The 20,169-nt window shown below is 37.3% G+C and overlaps 1 protein-coding gene and 1 long non-coding RNA gene across 4 annotated transcripts in view; one reads left to right on the forward strand and one right to left on the reverse strand.

Annotated features, from left to right (window-relative positions):
* The window catches only part of USP3 (ubiquitin specific peptidase 3), a 105,197-nt gene that overhangs the window by 48,445 nt on the left and 36,583 nt on the right, over positions 1–20,169 (forward strand). For all 3 annotated transcript variants that reach the window (XM_053596074.1, XM_053596073.1, XM_053596075.1), the window contains exons 4-7: positions 14,824–14,907; positions 15,959–16,040; positions 16,831–16,913; positions 18,298–18,411. In XM_053596074.1, coding sequence (XP_053452049.1) covers positions 14,824–14,907; positions 15,959–16,040; positions 16,831–16,913; positions 18,298–18,411 — 363 coding nt within the window. The remainder of the gene's footprint in view (positions 1–14,823; positions 14,908–15,958; positions 16,041–16,830; positions 16,914–18,297; positions 18,412–20,169) is intronic.
* LOC128589167 (uncharacterized) overlaps positions 16,925–20,169 on the reverse strand; it is a 37,340-nt gene continuing 34,095 nt past the window's right edge. Inside the window, exon 4 of the long non-coding RNA XR_008380859.1 lies at positions 16,925–18,183. This is a non-coding gene — a long non-coding RNA (uncharacterized LOC128589167). The remainder of the gene's footprint in view (positions 18,184–20,169) is intronic.

The following is a 20,169-nucleotide window of genomic DNA, read 5'->3' on the forward strand; positions in this document are numbered from 1 at the left end:
ATAGTTGTAAATTGATAATTAACATTCCTCCCACACCTCATTGTGATTAAGAAACAAAGAGAAAGATTTTCTATTTCTGTTAGAGGGCGGAGGAAAGATTTTCCAGTGCATTTTAACAATTTCACTTGAGTATATAAATTTTCCTTGAGCATTAATTAGATTGAATAATGGGCTTCAGTGGTAAAACACTGGTGCATGAGGTGTAACATTTGATTATTAAATATTTTGACTTTAGCTAATGTTAAAGTCCCTTTTGCAGTGTGCTCTCTGAGGCTTACGGTTTTTCTTTCTCTATTTTCCTCTTGCCAAGATTCCCTGCCCTATCCTATGTTTGCAGTCCTTTATGAAGTTATCACCGAACTCTCCCCTCTCCACCCCAACTCCAATTGTAGCTGGATGTAATCTCTCCTGAATTTAGAGTTCTTGGGATACTTGTAATTTCCTGCTGCATGCGAGTTATTTGTAATTGTCCTTGGAGACTGCAGACACCGAGTCTCAGATCTTCCTGTTTCCCCTAGTACTCAGTGTCTGGTGCAGAGTAGGTGATGTACATTTGAAAGATTGAATTTTGTTATCTGTCTTCCAAAAATGGGGAACATTCCACCAAATCTGTAATCTTGTGCCCTCTGATCATTTTAAAGGACTAAGAGGCCACAGAACATTTTTCCTTGCAGAAGGAAAGATCATGATGCTTTATTTCCCTCACAAGATAAGACACTCCTGTGAGCAGCTCCCCTGTTCTAATATAAACAGGGCGTCCAGATGGGAAGCACTTATCAACCAAGCAGAACAACATAACATAGGTCACTATTTCAAATGAGGGGAAGCAATGCCAAAGGAATAATTTTGATGTGACATAGCCCTACTCCTTGAGGAGATAGATTAAGATGAAACTGAAAGGTAAATGAAGATTTCGATAAAAATGAAAATCTTCCCAAGATTTTCACATAAGAGCTAATATTCAGTTTATTGTTTAAGTAATATTTCCTTTCCTTCCCTCCCAACTTCCCTTCCTTAACTAATATAAATGGAATTGTGTGTACGTATACATTATTGTAGTTGAAAAGAAACAAAAATTGGAACCAAAGGAATTTTGATTTCTTACAGGTAGGCATTTGGAGTTAATAAATACAAAATACTGAACAGATAATTTTTTTAAATCTAACACAGTGCTGTCAACATGGTGCCTGAAGTTCTGAAAATGGAGAATTATGAAAGGAACATTAAAAGCAAATTACTAGAATGTTTTCTTCCTGGCAGATAATATTTCAGAGCATCCTTTCAGTCAAAGAAATATTATGAAATGTGAATCAATTTGTTTGTCTAGAAAAAGAAGGCTTGTATTTCAGATTTTAAACACATATGATGAAAATGTGTCAAACGATTTGTGAACCAAGTGTATGGTGCCCCACGATCATACTAATGTACACAGCTATGGTTTAATAAAAATAAAAAAATAAATAAAAAATAAAAAATTATTGCATCTAGTAAAAAAAAATAAAAAAATAGCAATTTTAATTAAAATTAACAGAAATAAAGCTTTATTGTATGAGTTTAAATTGATACTGAATTTTCTTTCTTTCTTTTTTTTTTTTTTTTTGGTAGAGACAGAGTCTAACTTTATCGCCCTCGGTAGAAGTGCCATGGCGTTACACAGCTCACAGTAACCTCCAACTCCTGGGCCTAGGCGATTCTCTTGCTTCAGCCTCCCAAGGAGCTGGGACTACAGGTGCCCGCCACAGTGTCCGGCTTTTTTTTTGTTGCAGTTTGGAAGGGGCTGGGTTTGAACCCACCACCCTTGGTATATGGGACCAGCGCCCTACCCACTGAGCCACAGGCACCACCATATACTGAATCATTTTCTAAGGCAGTTGTGATTAAAAATAAAGCAGAAAACTTTTATTGACTATATAAACTATTTGGACACAAATTTTCAATGTTTTAAAAAATTAGAGAACAAAGAGAAGACTTTATTTAAAAACAGTATTTTGTAGTTTAAAAAGAAACTTTCTAATAGAAGCAGTCTTAAATCATAAGAGGCTCTTCCTTAGTAAGCTGGCCCTTGTTCGTTTTTAACGGAGGATATGGGTTTTCTTTGCAGGTATTCTTCTAATTTTCCATAATTGACTTTTTGATGGCAGCACACCAGAATTTAATAAAATAATTTAAAAATGTGCTTGTTTTCTAAAATAATTCTTTTAGATTTTAACTTTCCTCAGTTTGAAATAGATGAAGTCACTAGAATATTTTTCAGTATCTCTGTCATATATAAAAAAACCAGAGGTCAAATTGCCTCTAAATATAAAAATGTTATGTAAGTAAATGAAAATGAATTTAAAATTTAATGAAGGATCTGTCACTGTCCCCTTTTTGATGGGTATTTTTTTGCATAAAGGTTTTTTTTTTTTAATTTGGGGTTTTAGTATTGTACATGCTGTACTGTATAAAGATAGCTTTGTAGCTAGTGGATTAAAGGACTTATTTCTTTACTGTTGCATAAAAAATCAGGTTCATTTGTATGACTATTCCTCTTTGTTTCAGATGAGTGAAGAGTGGTTTGGTTTGAGGATATTTTAATTCTTCAAAGAATATGATAGGAAACCTTAAGACATGGACAACTTCAATAGTATACATAATAGCAATGAAAAAAAAAACCCTAGAATTTTAAAGCTGAGAAAGAGAGATTTTTTTTTTCCTGTCCTGGATGTGATATCTGTATCAGTCAGTACAGCAGCAGTTGAGCAATTAAATGTGGCTAGTGTGACTGAAGAATGAATGTTTTGTTTTTAATTAATTTAAATGTAGATAGCTACATATGGCTTGTAGCTACTATTGGATATTACAGCCTCAAACTATTAAAATTTAATATTAAGTACATTGATGTAATAAAACTTTCAAAACCTTCAAACAGAAACTTCAAAAAAGAAAATAAGCCAGTTTTATTAATTAAAATGCTGTATTTACAAATTAAAACAAATCTTGCCCACTAAGATACATCAAAAAGAAAAATTGTGATATTGCAATTTACCTGAAGTCTTTCAACATATTTATTATTACAGGAAACTCCAGATTACTGTACCATTAGAAGCAAAAAATACATTTATAAATAGCCATTTCTCATTAAAAAAACTAAGAATGTTGAAATGAAAGGGAGTACACTATTAGAGTTTACAAAAGAGTAGAAAGCATATATGATATACTAAAAGATGAAATGCCAAAGCCATTTCCATTAAATCAGAGACAAGTGGGTGGCGCCTGTGGCTCAAGGAGTAGGGCGCCTGTCCCATATGCTGGCGGTGGCAGGTTCAAACCTGTCCCCGGCCAAAAAAAAAAAAAAAATCAGAGACAAGACAGAAATACTTCCCATCATCATTTACATGACTACTGCTATTATTAAGCATTGTTTTGGCAGTTCTAGTTTTTGCATTAAGACAGTAAGTGAAATAATTGGTGTAAATATTGGACCAAAGATAAAACTATTGCTATTTTCAAATAATATGATAGGATGCCCAGAAAGCCCAGGAGGACTCTGGTAGAAAACAGCACTACAATTAATAAGAAATTTTGGAAAGCTGACACGTGATAAATATACAAAACTAATAAATTTCTCTTTGTTAGCACTCATCAATTGAAGATGGACATGATCAAACAAAAACAATTTTCAACAGAATGACAAAACTATCAGTTATACGTAGGAATATGTATTAAAGAAAGGTACCAGATCTTTTATGAAGAAAACGTGGTATTATAAGCAGTCCCTTTTCTCCCCTGATTTTTGCCTTCAAAACTTTTACTTGCAACAGAGTCTGGTTTACATGGTGGTCCTCAAACATATTGTGAACAACATCAAAAAAAAATCTGAAAGCTGATGTGTTGCCTTTACTCAGTGAATAAACATTTGCTGAGAACCTGCTGTATGCTAAGGATCTAGATTTCAGAGCAGCAGTATCCAAAATAATGCACTGGGTGTATGGGAAGAAACTTCAATTAAAAATGCAAGTTTTTATTCGGGGAGGGGATAAAAGAAGCTTTGTCAAATATGCAACATACCTGTGGCCAGAAGTTTGCAGATTTGAATGGTGTGTGCTGTGAACAACACACAGTCTCCTGAATCAGGGATATCACTCTGTTCACTTTCAGCATTTTACTTACGGAGGAAGTAAATCCATATTAAGTTGTTTAGCCAAACGGACGCATATTCTTAAAGATTTTTCCAAAAAATCTCTGAAAGATAATAATGTAAACCACTGATGGCCAAGGGAAAGGCAAATGGACACACTTTCCTACTCTGAGCGCATCATACGAGATAAATTATTGGCATCTATTAACTAATAGATGTGCTAAGTTAGACAAGTGTTTAAAAATTATTGGGAAGACTATAGGAGGTATAAATTTATATCCACTCTTTTTTTTTTTTTTTTTTTTGTAGAGACAGAGTCTCACTTTATGGCCCTCGGTAGAGTGCCGTGGCCTCACACAGCTCACAGCAACCTCCAACTCCTGAGCTTAAGCGATTCTCTTGCCTCAGCCTCCCGAGTAGCTGGGACTACAGGCGCCCGCCACGACGCCCGGCTATTTTTTTTTTTGGTTGCAGTTTGGCCGGGGCCGGGTTTGAACCTGCCACCCTCGGTATATGGGGCCGGCGCCCCACCGACTGAGCCACAGGCGCCGCCCTTTATATCCACTCTTAATTATTTAGAACCTGTACTATATGTGTAGTGTACTTTGAGAAATTAGTTTAATAGTTTCTATTAGTATGAGAGGGTGGGCGCGGTGACTCATGCCTGTAATCCTAGCACTCTGGGAGGCCAAGGTGGGTGGATCACTTGAGCTCATGAGTTAGAGACCAGCCTGAGTAACAGTGAGGCCCCCATCTCTACTAAAAAAAAACAAAATTGAGCCCAAGAGTTTGAGGTTGCTGTGAGCAATGATACCATAGCACTCTACCAAGACTCCAATGTCTCCTCTTTGAGTTGTACCTCATTTTATTACCAGTTTTCATTCAAATCCACTGGGGAATGGGATGGTTTTGCTTTTGTTTCTTGATTAGAAATCACTTGATTCTGAAAGTCTTGTGAGAAGACATGGCGAGAAACGGAGTCAGTTGCACACACCACAATGGCAGAGAAAGGGAGGAGGTGTGGTTAATTTTTTAACTTGATTAGGAGCCTGATGAAAACAGTTTAAAGACTTCTTTTTAAACTGTTTATCTTTAGAATAAAGATGCTTTATCTCTTAGAATTAGAGGGGACATGTAGTGCAGGGTAGAAACAGGAAGGAAACAAGTGTTTCCTAAAGTTAGAATTTTTTAAAGGAAGTAAACCCACATTAAATCCTAGGATAAGAAAATTACTGAGCTAGGGCGGCACCTGTGGCTCAGTGAGTAGGGCACTGGCCCTACATACCCCCAGGGTGGCGGGTTTGAACCTGGCCCCGGCCAAACTGCAACAAAAAAGGGCCGGGCGTTATGGCGGGCACCTGTAGTCCCAGCTACTCAGGAGGCTAAGGCAAGAGAGTACCCTAAGCCCAGGTGTTGGAGGTTGCTGTGAGCTGTGATGCCATGGCACCTACCGAGGGTGACAAAGTGAGATTCTGTCTCTAAAAAAAAAAAAAAAAAAAAAAAAAATTGAGCCATGCTGCATGTTTTCATTTTTGGAGAAGGGGGAAAGAAAATAAACATGGAGATGACCAAATGAGGAATAGACAGCTAAGTTAATGGTGTAAAATGGAAAATACTGAGGGGTAAGATAATTGGGGGATAGTATATGGAATGAAAGCTTAAGTCTAAAAGTAGAGCCAATAACACTGAAATGAAAGGGAAGATTGGGAGAAAAGGGTAGGAAAGAAAAAAAATCTAGGCCAAGCTGACATTATGGAGACCAAATATTATAGCTTAATTTGGTTACGGATGGATTTGAAAGCTACTGTATAAGGGAGAGGGAAGAAAGATATGCTGAAGGGAATACTAAGTATAGAATAGAGTGGTATTCAAAAAGAGGAGAAAAGGTTTTGGAGAGATTATAGAAAAGTAACAGGGATTAGGCATGCTTAGGTACTATACATTAGAAATTAATCAAAATATAAAAGTACACATAAGGAATAAATGTAAAGAAAAAATTAGTTTCATTTTTGCTGTTTGTTGGAGTAAACAGAATTGAAAATAACTTAAGCTGAGATTTTGTTCTTTTATCTGCCCTTTTTTTTTTGGAGACAGAGTCTCACTATGTCGCCCTTGGTAGAGTGCTGTGGCGTCACAGCACAGCAACCTCACACTCTTGGGCTTAAACAATTCTCTTGCCTCAGCCTCCCAAGTAGCTGGGACTACAGGTGCCAGCCACCATGCCTGGCTATTTTTTGGTTGGAGTTGTAACATGCTTTTTTTTTTTGATCAAATTTACTTGGTCCTTATGTATGTTCTTTCATTGCATGGTAGCGAAATTAGCTGTATACTCTTCTTAACAGCAGTATGCATATTATACCATATTGTACATTTAATTGGTAATTTATTAACTATTGGCTTAAAAGACATCTTTACATAGCCAAGATGATAACGTTACTTGCCTTAGGTCTTAGAAGACACCCATCTTCTTACCTTCCTTTTTTTATGTCCTATTTTCTATCTAACATTTCTAATATGTTGCCTAATGTGACTTCTAAATTTTTTAATGTTCAATTAATTTTTATTAAATATTCTTTCTACTAAGTATAGAAACGAATCTTTGTGCTTATCTGAGTAGTCTATTGGAAATAAAGTTCACTTTTACTTGAAGAATGCACCTAAAATCACTAAATAAAAACTTGAGTTTTACCTGTATAGACTAAAGGTTGGTTATATTATCTGGTAATCCCTGTTTTCTGTTTGCTTAACATATGAAGTCCTGTGTATGTGAAGAGATGGTAATCCCCAGACCGTCTCACCTAGTGAAACTGATCAAGTTGTCTGAATCCTGCCCAGGTTCCTCCTGTCACAGTTTCTTAGTGTCAGTAGTATGTATTTACAGAAGAAAGGAGAGCAGAGCTGTTCATGTGCTACATATTGTAGCTGCATTTTGGGAAATGTGTATTTTCACCTCGGGCTTTTAACCATATTTTATAATGTTTATTTCAAAATGAGAAATGCATTCCAAGTTTCAGAGGACAAATCTGTAAGTTTAGAAATACAACCTGTAAGTTATGTACATTTTTGAATTTCTCATTCAAGAAATTCAAGAAGGGAAAATTAAGAAGAGTGGCTAAATTTTTTTTCAGGTGGTAGAAGTAGCATAATTCTGACCAAGTAGCTTCAATACAATTATAAAACGAGAAGAGGTTTTAGAACTAACTTACTGTAAGTCTTGTCTATTTGCCTGGGAACTTTTTAACACAAGTCACGAACACGTATTACTGGGATAATTTTCATTTTGAAAGCAGTCATATCTGAAGACTAAAGCACCAGGTAATATTTAAACACATTTGCCACTTATTTTCTTCTTACCTCTGGGCCAGGGAGGAAGAAGAAATCAAACCAGGGAATGTAGGTATCTGGAGAGGAGTGTGCCGTGAGGCTAGTGGTTATGCTAAAGAAGGAAACATTTGATTTTCTGCCACATGCCAGGCACTCTCATTCTTAGAACTTTTGACCTAGGAAGCTGGTAAGTAAGTAAAATAATACTTAATATAGTGTGGTGAATTCAAACAGTACAAAAGTTATATCCTAAAAGTAAGTGTCTCTCTCAGTGACTATAGAAGCAGTTAGAATTGGCTCTTCAGAAATAGAGACAGCTGGGAAGCCGAGGTGAGTGGATTACTTAAGCTCAGGAGTTCAAGATCAACGTGAGCAAGATCAAGACCCTGTCTCTAAAAAACAGCCAGGTGTTGAGGCAGGCGCCTGTAGTCCCGGCTACTCGGGAGGCTGAGGCAAGAGTTTGAGGTTGCTGTGAGCTATGACGCCACGGCATTCTACCCAGGGTGATAGAGTGAGACTTCGTCTCAAAATAAATAAATAAATAAAGACAGCTTTAAAAACTTAAAAATATCCTTTTTTAAACTGGTGAAACCAAATCTAAAATAAACAAATTGAGTTCTTAATAGTTCAATAAAGTTACATTTCTTACTTCTTTATAGTACTAGGTAATATTACAGGATTTTAGAGCAGGTAGTGTCTGAGATACTCTATATGCCCTATATAGCAGTGCGATATAACAGAAATAATACAAGTTACATATGTAATTTTAAATATTCTAGTAACCATATTAAAAGTAAAGCAAAAAGAAACAGATGAATTTAATTTTAATTGTATATTTTATTTGACCCAATATATCCAAGATATATCATGTCAGCATATAATTACTATAAACATTATTAGAGATAGTTTGTATTCTGTTTATATGAAACAACTTATATTTTATAGGACATCTCAATTCAGAGGCTCAATTTTCATCAGAATATTTGATATGCATTTAAAGTAACTGTTAAAAACTGTTCTAAACTTTTTTTTTTAATTTCAGATTAATATGAGGGTACAAATGATTAGGTTACATTGTTTGCATGTGTTAGGTAAGGTCCCTGTTGTAGTTGTGTCCTGCACCCAGGAGGTGTGCCATAACACTGTAAAGTGGGCCCTTACATTGTGCCCATTAGGTGGGAGTACATCATTTCCCCTCTTTCCTCACCTCTCCCCCACCTCCTCCAACTTGAATTGAATTGAGTTTTTTTTTTTTTTTCTTTTTTTTTGGCCGGGGCTGGGTTTGAACCCACCACCTCTGGCATATGGGACCAGTGCCCTACTCCTTGAGCCACAGGCACCGCCCTGAATTGAGTTTTTTCTCTTGAATGGGCATGTATTAGTTTGTCTAGTGGCTTCGTATTAGTATTGAGTACATTGGATACTTTTCCATTCTTGTAGTGCTTTATTAAACAATATTTTCTGACTCTATCCAGGTAAATATAAAAGATGTAAAGTCTCCATCTTTTTATGGCTGAATACTATTTCATTAAATACATATACCATAGTTTAATAATCCGTTCATGGACTGATGGGCACTTGGGTTGTTTTCACATCTTGGCAGTTATGAATTCTAAACATTGTTAGAAGTTTTTCAGTAAAATCATTTTTCTCTAATATTTGTACCAGTATTGACAAAACTGACTAATTTTTTAAGAACAATTGATTTGACTCAGAAGTAAAAACATGTAAGTTTCAAAATATCTGTCCAAGTTAAGTAAATCCATTAAGTCTTGTGATAGTATTGTCAACATGAAATTCAAATTGTATATCAAATTGTATATACTGAAAATGGACTCTAGTTTTTCAGCAAAGTATTCTTTGAATTTTTCTCATAGGTTTTGTACTCAGTTTACATAATACTATCTCTGTTGTATGTTAATTCAAGTTGAAAAACGTGTGCAATCGGGCAGTGCCTGTGGCTCAAAGGAATAGGGCGCTGGCCCCATATGCTGGAGGTGGCGGGTTCAAACCCAGCCCTGGCCAAAGACTGCAAAAAAAAAAAAAAAAAAAAAAAGAAAAACGTGTGCAATCATTATTTTGTATTCTTAAAAACTTCAATTTTAAACATAAATTCTCGTACCTGTCTAGCTAGGTTACACACTTACTTCCTCCTCGGATCTTCAAATTTAGCTCATTCATATGCATTGTGATATGGGGGGAAAATGTAAAGCACACTGAGATTTCTAAAAATTGATTTCTGGTTTACTCTTTGTTGAATATTAGCAAGCTTTTTTTTTTTTTTTCAAAAGTCTTGAATTAGAGTTAACAGTACAGTAAATCTTTGTAAAACTTCACGACTCACTGGCTAAATAACGTGCTGTCATTCAGTTCATTGTCTCCTCTTTCAACAGTTTTCATATACATGTGGTGATTTGTAGCATTTGCACATACATGCTGAACAATTTTATTAACTGCCTCCATGATACAGTCTGTCTCAGGGTACAGTTACTTGCAATATGTGTGACATTGTAGAACACAGTAATAAGGTGAATCCAATATATCTAGATTTTTGATTGAACAGTGTTTTGATAGAAACTAGCCTTTTCATGACTGATGGTGATAGAAAAATATTAAAAAATGTCTATAGGATATCATTTTTTTAAAGATTACAAACAGATGAAGGCATTTCTTTTGTAAATTTGGAAGTTCTGAGACATCAAAATATTAGTTGGACAGTATTTCTTGTAAAACTCATCTAAAACTAAAAATAAAAGTACTTGGAATTTTTCAAATGTGACTTGATTGATCTTTAATGTTAGCAAGGTCTTTTATTTACTGACAGTTGCATGGTGGGAGTTCAGTTGAAGATCTTTCACTTTTTGTAAAATAATCCTTTTTAATCTCTTCTTCATAATTTAAAAATGTAATTAATTTTCTTAACTGAAATAATTGAATTTTTCATCTAAATTTTTCATGCTAAATATTATGTCAGCATATGATCAATATAAACATTATTAGAGATAGTATTTGCACATATATTCTGAACAATTTTATTAACTGCCTATTTTCTATCTTGAGCAAGAATCTAAGCCATTTTATAGCTTGTTAGACCTTCATTTGAAAATTAAATATTTTTCTATTCTTTTGCGCTAGAAAAATGATTTTATTTGTATTAAAATAAGTATTTCACTTTAATTACCATTTATGATTTAAATAGGTTTCACTGTAACTCAAGTTGTCTTTATGAATCTATGCTACATTACTGCGTGAAATCATTTTAACTGAGTCACTTTTTCTTGACATAGATTAGATTGGCGCTAATGCTTTTGTGTAAGGCTAGAAATGACACATATACCCAACTGTGCACTGCCATGTATCTCTTTTTATTTTATTTAATTAAGTAATTAATTAATTGATTGATTGATTTTGAGACAGAGTCTCCAGCTGTTGCGCTTTGTAGAGTGCCATGGCGTCATAGTTCACAGCAACTTCCAACTCTTGGGCTCAAGTGATCCTCTTCCCTCAGTTTTTCTATTTTTAGTGGAGATGGGGGTCTCACTGTTGCTAAGGCTGGTCTGGAACTTGTAAGCTCAGGCAATCCACCTGCGTCAGCCTCCCAGAGTGCCAGCCTCCCAGCAGCCACCATGCCCTGCCCTATTGTAAATAATTTAATAATAAAAACAAAATATAAGAACAACATATGGTCTGTCAACTGCAAAGTTGTATTTAATTGAAAAAGATTCTATACTATTTCAGTTATTAAATAAAAACTTAATTAAAATTTTTAAGGATTAAAATTTAGCTCCTTAGTTACAATAGTCATATTAGTGCAGCTTTGGACTCTAAAACAACTTATTTTCTTAGGTGATGAAAGTTTAGACAAGGTAAAGTAAGTACAACCAATTGATCCAGATTAACAGAGCAAGGTCATAAATAAGTCTGTATGTCAATATATGAAAATGTTTCTTTAATAAATATAAAGTAATTTTTTCCTTTTCTTTTTTTTTTTTTTTTTTTTTTTGTGGTTTTTGGCCGAGGCTGGGTTTGAACCCACCACCTCTGGCATATGGGACCGGCACCCTACTCCTTGAGCCACAGGCGCCACCCAATATAAAGTAATTTTATATCCTAGGCTGAGTCCATGTCATACCAAAAAGAATTTCCTTAATAAGAAATAAATCAGGGCGGCGCCTGTGGCTCAACGGGTAGGGCGCCGGTCCCATATGCCGGAGGTGGCGGGTTCAAGCCCAGCCCCGGCCAAAAAAAAAAAAAAAAAAAAAAAAAAGAAATAAATCAATTATTGAATTTTTTTGTTTTGAGACAGAGCCTCAAGCTGTCGCCCGCGGTAGAGTACTATGGCATCACAGCTCACAGCAACCTCACTCTTGGGCTTAAGCTATTCTCTTGCCTCAGCCTCCCTACAGGCACCCGCCACAACGCCTGGCTATTTTTTGGTTGTAGTTGTCGTTGTTTGGCAGACCCAGGCTGGATTTGAACCTGCCACCTCTGGTGTAGGTGTCTGGTGCCTTAGCTGCTTGAGCTACAGGTGTCGAGCCTTTCCTTTTTCTTTTTGGAGACGGAGTCTTAAGCTGTCACCCTGGGTAGACTGCTGTGGCATTATAGCTCACAGCAACTTCAAACTCTTGTGCGTAGCAATTCTCTTGCCTCAGCCTCCTAAGTAGGTGGGACTACAGGCACCAGCCACAACGCCCAGCCATTTTTTTTTGTTGCAGTTAGTTGTCATTGTTGCTTAGCTGGCCCAGGTCACGTTTGAACCCGCCACCCTTGGTGCATGTGGCCGGCACTGTAACAGGCGCCGAGCTAAAACAACCTTTTCTTTTTTCGTGTCAGTTAGGGGTATACTTCTCAGTAGATAACAGCATCCTGTAAATGTGTGTAAAGTGATCTGAATTTGCTGTTAGACTTTGTTTCCCTTATAAACACTAGCATTTAGAATTGCTTTTATTTTGGACACTGATTATTGTTTTATTTGAACTGCAAGCATAAATTTATGCAAATATAAAATGAAAATGTAAGCAGGAAATAAAATTGAGTAACAATGTAGTTTCATTCTTCAGTGAGTGCTTAAGGTTCATGGGGTTATCCAGTGCCTTAAGCCCAAATTTACAAAGTAGGTCTTAGCCTTTTAACATTTATGCTGAGAGGGAGCAAAGAATTAAACCTTTTCACTAATTCATGTGTTTGTTACAAAAGCAGTAAAAAATTATTCTCTTGCCAGTGGCACTTCGATAATAGAAAAATGGTCCAGAATGTAAAAGATTGCTTTTGTTATTTGTAGAAATGTTAGAAATTGACCCTGGGGCATAAGAGAACTCCTTAGAAAAATCTTGATTGACAGCATGGTGGTCAGTTAACAGGGTGTATTCAGTAATTACATATATGACATTGTCATTAAAGTTTTCAGAAGCATCCACTTAAAATTTTTGTGAATAAATTTGAATAAAAGACACAGTCATGCTTTTGTGTGTAATATTTTTCTTTGTTTTTTTGTTTCTTTTTTTTTTAAACTTTCTCCTATCCCTTTCTCTTTTTTCAAAATAGACTGGTTTCAGATATATAAGAAATTTTTTTCTTGGATTCTGCCAGAGATGGCCTGATTGTTACTGATTGCTGTGCTTTCAAAATTTCGTTTGCTCAGAATGGTAGTGTTACTTTCATTATTCTTTGGAAGTTAATAACAAATGGTTTTATACAAAGCTGCACATTCAAAGGAATATTTTAGTGCTAGTTTTTAAGTTGGTTTTTTTTTTTTTTTTTTGAGACAAAGTCTCAAGCTGTCACCCTGGGTAGAGGGCCGTGACATCACAGGTCACAGCAATCTCCAGCTCTTGGGCTTAAGTGATTCTCTTGCCTCAGCCTCCCAAGTAGCTGCGACTACAGGTGCCCGCCACAACACCAGGCTATTTTTTTTTTTTTGTAGAGACAGAGTCTCACTTTATCGCCCTTGGTAGAGTGCCATGGCCTCACACAGCTCACAGCAACCTCCAACTCCTAGGCTTAGGCGATTCTCTTGCCTCAGCCTCCCAAGTAGCTGGGATTACAGGCGCCCGCCACAACGCCCGGCTATTTTTTTTTGTTGTTGCAGTTTGGCCGGGGCCGGGTTTGAACCCACCACCCTTGGCATGTGGGGCCGGCGCCCTACCCGCTGAGCCACAGGCGCCGCCCCGAACCAGGCTATTTTTTGATTGTGGTTGTCGTTGTTTGGCAGAACCCAGCCTGGATTTGAATCTTCCAGCTTCAGTGTATGTGTCTGGCCCCCAGCTGCTTGAGCTACAGGCGCTGGCCAAGTTGTTTTTGTTAAAATCGGCCTTATCCCAAGAAAAAATTAAATGCTAATGTAGAAGGTAAAGTTTATTATGTGCGATTCCTTATATTACTTTATAATTGACTTGCTAAAACTCACGCACAGTAACATCAGTTTTAAAAGATATCTTGAACATTTTTCTTCAAAGTATTTATCAGTTTCCTGAAAGATACAACCACTGTTTCATAGTTGTGTTTTCTTTCTTTTTTTTTTTTTTTTTGTAGAGACAGAGTTTCACTTTATGGCCCTCGGTAGAGTGCCATGGCCTCACACAGCTCACAGCAACCTCCAACTCCTGGGCTTCAGCAATTCTCTTGCCTCAGCCTCCCAAGTAGCTGGGACTACAGGCGCCTGCCACAACGCCCGGCTATTTTTTGGTTGCAGTTTGGCCGGGGCTGGGTTTGAACCCGTCACCCTCGGTATATGGGGCCGGCGCCCTACCGACTGAACCACAGGCGCCGCCCCATAGTTGTGTTTTCTGACACCTCAAAATGAAAGATTCATTCTTTACAACTCCTCTGAATTCAATTTATTTTATTTTATTTTTTGGAATTCAGTTTATTTTAATTAAATTGTTTTAAGTATACAGCTTTAACTTTAGTTTTTCTGTTCACATATCTTTACAGGTTAATTACCCTTCTTTCCCTGCTTTGCTTTTCATTTTCCCCTCCCCCAAATTCTCTGTTAATTTGGGTTGGAAAGTGTCACCATAAAGCTTTAGGCTTAATGTTACATGAAAAGAACTGGTGCTTTTTATTTCACTTTCCATATATTATGCGCTGCTAAAAAGACTGTAATACATGTAGCAGCTTATTGCATTTTCAAAGGAAAGACTGAGGAGCTTTTGAATAAAAACGTGAAAAGAAGCTAGTGTTCATTGCCTACGTGGCTTTTTAAGAAGGCTCTCAAAAAACATTCCACTGTGGATTCCAAGTCCTCTTTAAACTTACCACCAGCAGGAACTGCCTGCAGAGCCATGTGATCATCTTGGCAGCAGCCAGGGCTCTCAGTTTTTTCATTACTGTGGTTTCCTCAAGCTCTTTATATACGTTGATTAATATTTTCCTTGCAGTTATCGCTGTGATGATTTTGTAGTTAATGACACCAAGCTGGGACTGGTACAGAAAGTCAGAGAACACTTACAGAACTTGGAAAAGTAAGTAGGAGGTCTTGGGGGAAGGGGGGTAGAGTGGGATTGAGGGGTCTTTAGAATTTTTAGAATGGGATTTTTATCTGTGAGTTTCATAACTTCATTGTGCTTTTAATGCGATTGAAACATTGATAAAATAAACCTTGGGTTTGGATGTCTGAAACTTTCCCCATAGTTAACGGTTATAGCCGTGCCTTTATTTCATTTAACATTTGTCATAAGCCATATCTAAGGATCCCAGAGCCTTTTTTGAAAATTTTTACCCACCAGTTCATAAGCTATTCCATTTATTTGCAAGGGGAATTTTTAGAGGTGTAAGAAAAGTGCAGAAAATGATATATGATCACAATAACCTTTGGAGTTAGAAAATTCTTGTTAACACTGTTATGAGGACTGATTATACACACTAAGATTTATGCATTATTTTTAAGGGAAATTCGATTTAATTATCATATTGCCCACTGTGCATCTATACAGTAGCACTGGATCTGAGTGTATTCCTTTCCTTTTTTTGTTAGGGGCAGGATATATACCACTTGAAATTATAAGGAGCTGTGCATACTGTGTTATCATAAGGAAATTAAAGTATTTATGTGAATAGACTTTTCTTGCTGTAGTCAAATAGTTCATTCAGATAAAACTCAATGGACCCTAAACTGAAGTGATTAACAGAAACTTAACTAACAGTGCCTTTGAAGCTGCAGTGGATAGAAGCATGGCCCTGTGGAATGACTGCTGACTCCAGTGAAATCTGTTTAAATCACCCCAAATCATTAAGTGCCATCTAATTTATTTTGGCAGTTGACATGTAGATGTTATTGTGAGCACAGGCCATTCTATCTGGCCAGCTTTGCTGGGAGCAGGGGGGATTTCCAAGGAAGTGGAACTTTTCAGTTAACTTCAAATACTTGTCCACACTGGATCTAACTGGTCATTTCATGGCCTGACTAGGCAGCCAGGCCATGCTCAATGCTCTAGACAGTGAGGGCAGCTCAGCTTTATTCTTTAGCCTGCTGTGTAGCACGTATGTATTAATTCACTGTTTGTGTTTTAATAGCGCAGCTTTCATAGCTGACAGGCATAGGAAAAGAAAACTTGTGGAAAACTCATCACTAAACAGCAAGTTATTAAAAGTAAATGTAAGTAATTAAAATTTATTCAACTATCAGAGTTAGTCGAAATCTGATCACTGTTTTGTTACAACTCTTGATACTGTTACTCATCAAAAACTGTTATAAATGTATGTCTTGGGCTTGGGGTATTTTACAAATGTTTGCCACTTGTACTAATGACTCTCATGTGACCCCAGTGAGGCCGTCTGTCAGTGCCTTCTTCCCATCAGAGTTACCACTGTGCTCTTCTGCTTTAGAAAGCGGTTTGTTCCTAATGTCTTTTTAACCAGAAAACCAAGCTTTAGACTTTAAGACCACGTCTTTTAAGTTCAGATAGAATTATAAGGTTCCTACCTCATTGCTAAGAAGACATATATTAGTCATTTATTTATGCATGGCTGAAGGTTAGAAGTTTGGGGACAGAAATACTTGGGACAAATACTATGTTTTTCAGTTTCTATTTTAATAGACTCAAAGGCATTAAATCCCTAAATGTTATTTCTTTTAAGGATTTTCCTGGGGTTTCTATTTTGCACTGTATACTCCATGGACTCACTAATGTTGATTTCCTCGTAAGCTTTCAATAAGATACTCCTGTTTAGAAAAATCCCAGGATCAGAAGTAGCCTTCTAAAAATATCCAGACATTTACGCAGAGACTAGAGAGTTTGTTTGACATATTCATTGGATATAAAAGGACCCATTCCACATTGGCTTGGTGCTAGAGTTTCAAATAAAGGCCTTTGCTTATCTTTGAGGTTTGAAACAGTCAGCCTTCCCTTGTGTTACTTATGGCTGCTGCTTGTTCCATTTTACAGGGAAGCACTGCTGCCATTTGTGCCACAGGCCTTCGGAATTTGGGGAATACATGTTTCATGAACGCCATACTTCAGTCACTCAGGTAACGTGACAGTCAGCTTACATATCTGATGTTAAAGGTACAGAACAAAGGCTCCAGTTTCAGATCCTGGCTTGCAGCAAGTTACCTTAACTTCCTGTGCCTCAGTTTCCTTATTGGTAAAATTTGGGATAATAGTTCCTATCTCATATGGTAGTTGGGAAGAAGATTAAATAATATAATTTGTCTAAAGTGCTTAGAGCAGTGCCTAGTAGAAATTAATAATTTGCTGTTACTGTTTATTTCTCATTGCTTCTTGAGTAGACCAGAGCAGGGGTCAGCAAACTTTTTGAAAGGCTAGATGGTAAATGTTATGGTCTTTTAGAACATGATCTCTCTTGTACAGTCCCTTCCTGCTTCTATTTTTATAAACAACATCTTAAAAATGTAAAACTCATTTGGAGAGTTCCCTGGCTGAGGACTAGATTTGGCAAGTGAGCTGTAGTTTACAAACCCCTGAGCTACAGGGAACCTTGTTTAGAGAGCTTATTTCAGTCATTGGTTGACTCTTAAAGCAGGGTCTTTAGATGACATGTTTATATCTTCCAAATGCCAGGCTGCATAACACAGCAAGACTTCATTTCTTAAAAAAAAAAGAAAAAAGTAAGTTGGGACATTCCTATAATCCCAGCTATCTGGGAGGCTGAGTCAGGAGGATCCCTTGAGTTCAGGAGTTTGAGGCTGTACTAAGTTATGGCTGTACCACTTCACCCCAGTCTAGGTGACAGAGTGAGACCCTTTCTTTAAAAAAAAAAAAAAATTCAGAATGTAAGAAAAGTAGTAAAAATAAAATAACCAAGAAGTCTGACCTCAATTTTGTAGAAGAAATTATTTTGAAAGTTGTTTACTTTTAGATTTTAATGAGGTACTAAGGCCAGAATAAATTTTCTTCTTCAAGGTAATATGGCCAATAAGGAGCAGAAGCCATATTTGGTCTCTCTTTGACAGTATTGCCTCTCAGTTTATTCTCGCTCAGAGAAGAAATTGTAGTTACTACTGAATTCTCCTTATGATTGTAGGTAGTGTATCTAAATAGTATGGCTGGTTTCATGGTTTGTTTTTATTTAAGGAAATTATTGAATACCTAGAAGCAAACACCGTGAGAAGAAAGAAATGATGACAATATATATAGATGGAGAGAAAACTGGGGATTTTTTTGAACATAGATTTTAAGTTCTCTGTTCATTTCTCCGAAGTTATCTGTTTAATTCGTAGAGTGAATGAAGAACCACATAGTGAAGAACCTCGGTGTAAGAGATTGCACTGAGTGCAGCTGAAATAAGACAATTGAAAAATCACATTTAGAAAACTCATAGGTAGAACTTCCTTTACAGACCTATTAAGTTCTCTTTTTCTTAAATAATATTTTTCCTTTCTTTTAAAATAGTAACATTGAGCAGTTTTGCTGTTATTTCAAAGAACTGCCCGCTGTGGAGTTAAGGAATGGGAAAACAGCAGGAAGGCGAACATACCACACCCGGAGCCAAGGGGAGAACAACGTGTGAGTTACTAGAATGTGTCCTTCCTGGCTTTGAGCTATAAAGCATGACTCTCATTGGTGATTTGCATTGTATTATCTGAGTTAATAGGTACATACATTTAAAAAATTCTTCTAAAAATTGTGTTGTATCTAGCTGGAAATCTTAATAATTGTTGGGATTCTTATATATCTATTTAATGGGCAGGATAAATTTAATACTCTACTTGTTGGGTCTTTGCACCTTTGGGCACTTTAAAAGTGACAGCTTTTAGGTGTGGACTAGCATGAATATCACTAGTCTATTTGAATGGATTTGTCTGATAGTGTTAGTTCAGTAAGCCTGTCTACAAATTAATTTTATTATCCCAATCAGCAAATTAATTATGAGGTAATTCAGTCAATTTTTAGTTGATATGAAGAGAGAAAAACATGGACAAGTGATTATTACGGACCAACCCCATATTCAAATTTAGCGCATCCCCTGCCTTATTTGATGTTCAGAAGATACATCATGATGATGGCAAGGGTTTTTTTTTTTTTTTTTGAGATAGAGTCTACTCTGTCACCCTGGGTAGAGTACTGTGGTGTCTTAGCTCACAACAACCTCAAACTCCTGGGCTCAAGCGATCCTTCTTGCCTCAGCCTGAGTAGCTGGGATACAGGTGCCTGCCACAACACCTGGTTAGTTTTTCTGTTTTTAGTAGAGACGGGGTCTCACTCTTGCTCAGGCTGATCTCAAACTCCTGAGCCTTAGCGTCTCAGAGTGCTGGAATTACTGGCATGAGTCACAGAGCCCAGCCAGGGGTCCGTTTTTGATATCTTGACTTTATAGCCATTTTTCAGAAAGGCCACGACTTATGTATATATTTAATGTTTTCTCTGCCTCACTTTCACGCCTCCCATCCCTACTCATTCTGAAAGGGCATCTTAGGATCTGTGTCCTGCCTTGGTTGCTGAGGGAGAGCAGGACAGAACGTGTTTGAGTGGTGGGCATTGTGGATGGAGCCGCAGTATGGTGACACTGTGAAGCCAGCCATTGGAGCAGGTGGGGTGACATCACACATGTGGTGTTTGCTTCCTTTGGTAGCAGCATGTAGGATGAGCTGGAAAGTGTCTGCATCCCAAGAGACTTCTCACACTACAGTTACTGGGTTGGGGAGGGGATAGCAGTGAAATGAAGAGGACAAAATACACGTGCAGGAAAGTTAAGGCAAGAATTAGAAGCGCTTGCGGCATTAGTGTCATTCAGGATTTAGTTACAGACGGCAGAAAGGGAATTTATTGAAGGGCTGTTGGTGAGCTAACCATTACTGGATGGGTAGAAAGTCAGGTCTGGAGTCAATCTCTAGTCACCCAGCTGAACCATCGTGTAAAGTCGCCACTGACCCTGTTGCCAGCGTGGCGCCAGAGTGCTGCTGCCAGCACTGTGGGAGATGGGAGCTGGCAGTGCTGCTGCCACTGTGGCTGTTGCCTCAACCCTGGGTGGTGCTCCCTGCTGCCATTGCTCCTGGAGAGGATTTGGCACTGTCCCTGCTTCTTTGTGTCACTAACTCCTGCTTCAAATGGGTAAGAACCCAGGCTATGTGCCTGTGCTGTGACTGCAAAGGAGACATATAAAGCAAGGAGCTGGCCTTTTTTGCTTTTGTACTGGGAGACAAGCTCTGACACCCACTAAGACTCTTAAGATGAGAAATTCCCCAGACATAAGAGGAGGGTTCAGGTACTAGAAAGTCAAAAGTTTGATTTGTATCCCAGGTACCTACTAGATAACAAAGTTTG

This window comes from Nycticebus coucang, chromosome 6 (genome assembly GCF_027406575.1).
Source record: "Nycticebus coucang isolate mNycCou1 chromosome 6, mNycCou1.pri, whole genome shotgun sequence".
Taxonomy (NCBI): domain Eukaryota; kingdom Metazoa; phylum Chordata; class Mammalia; order Primates; family Lorisidae; genus Nycticebus; species Nycticebus coucang.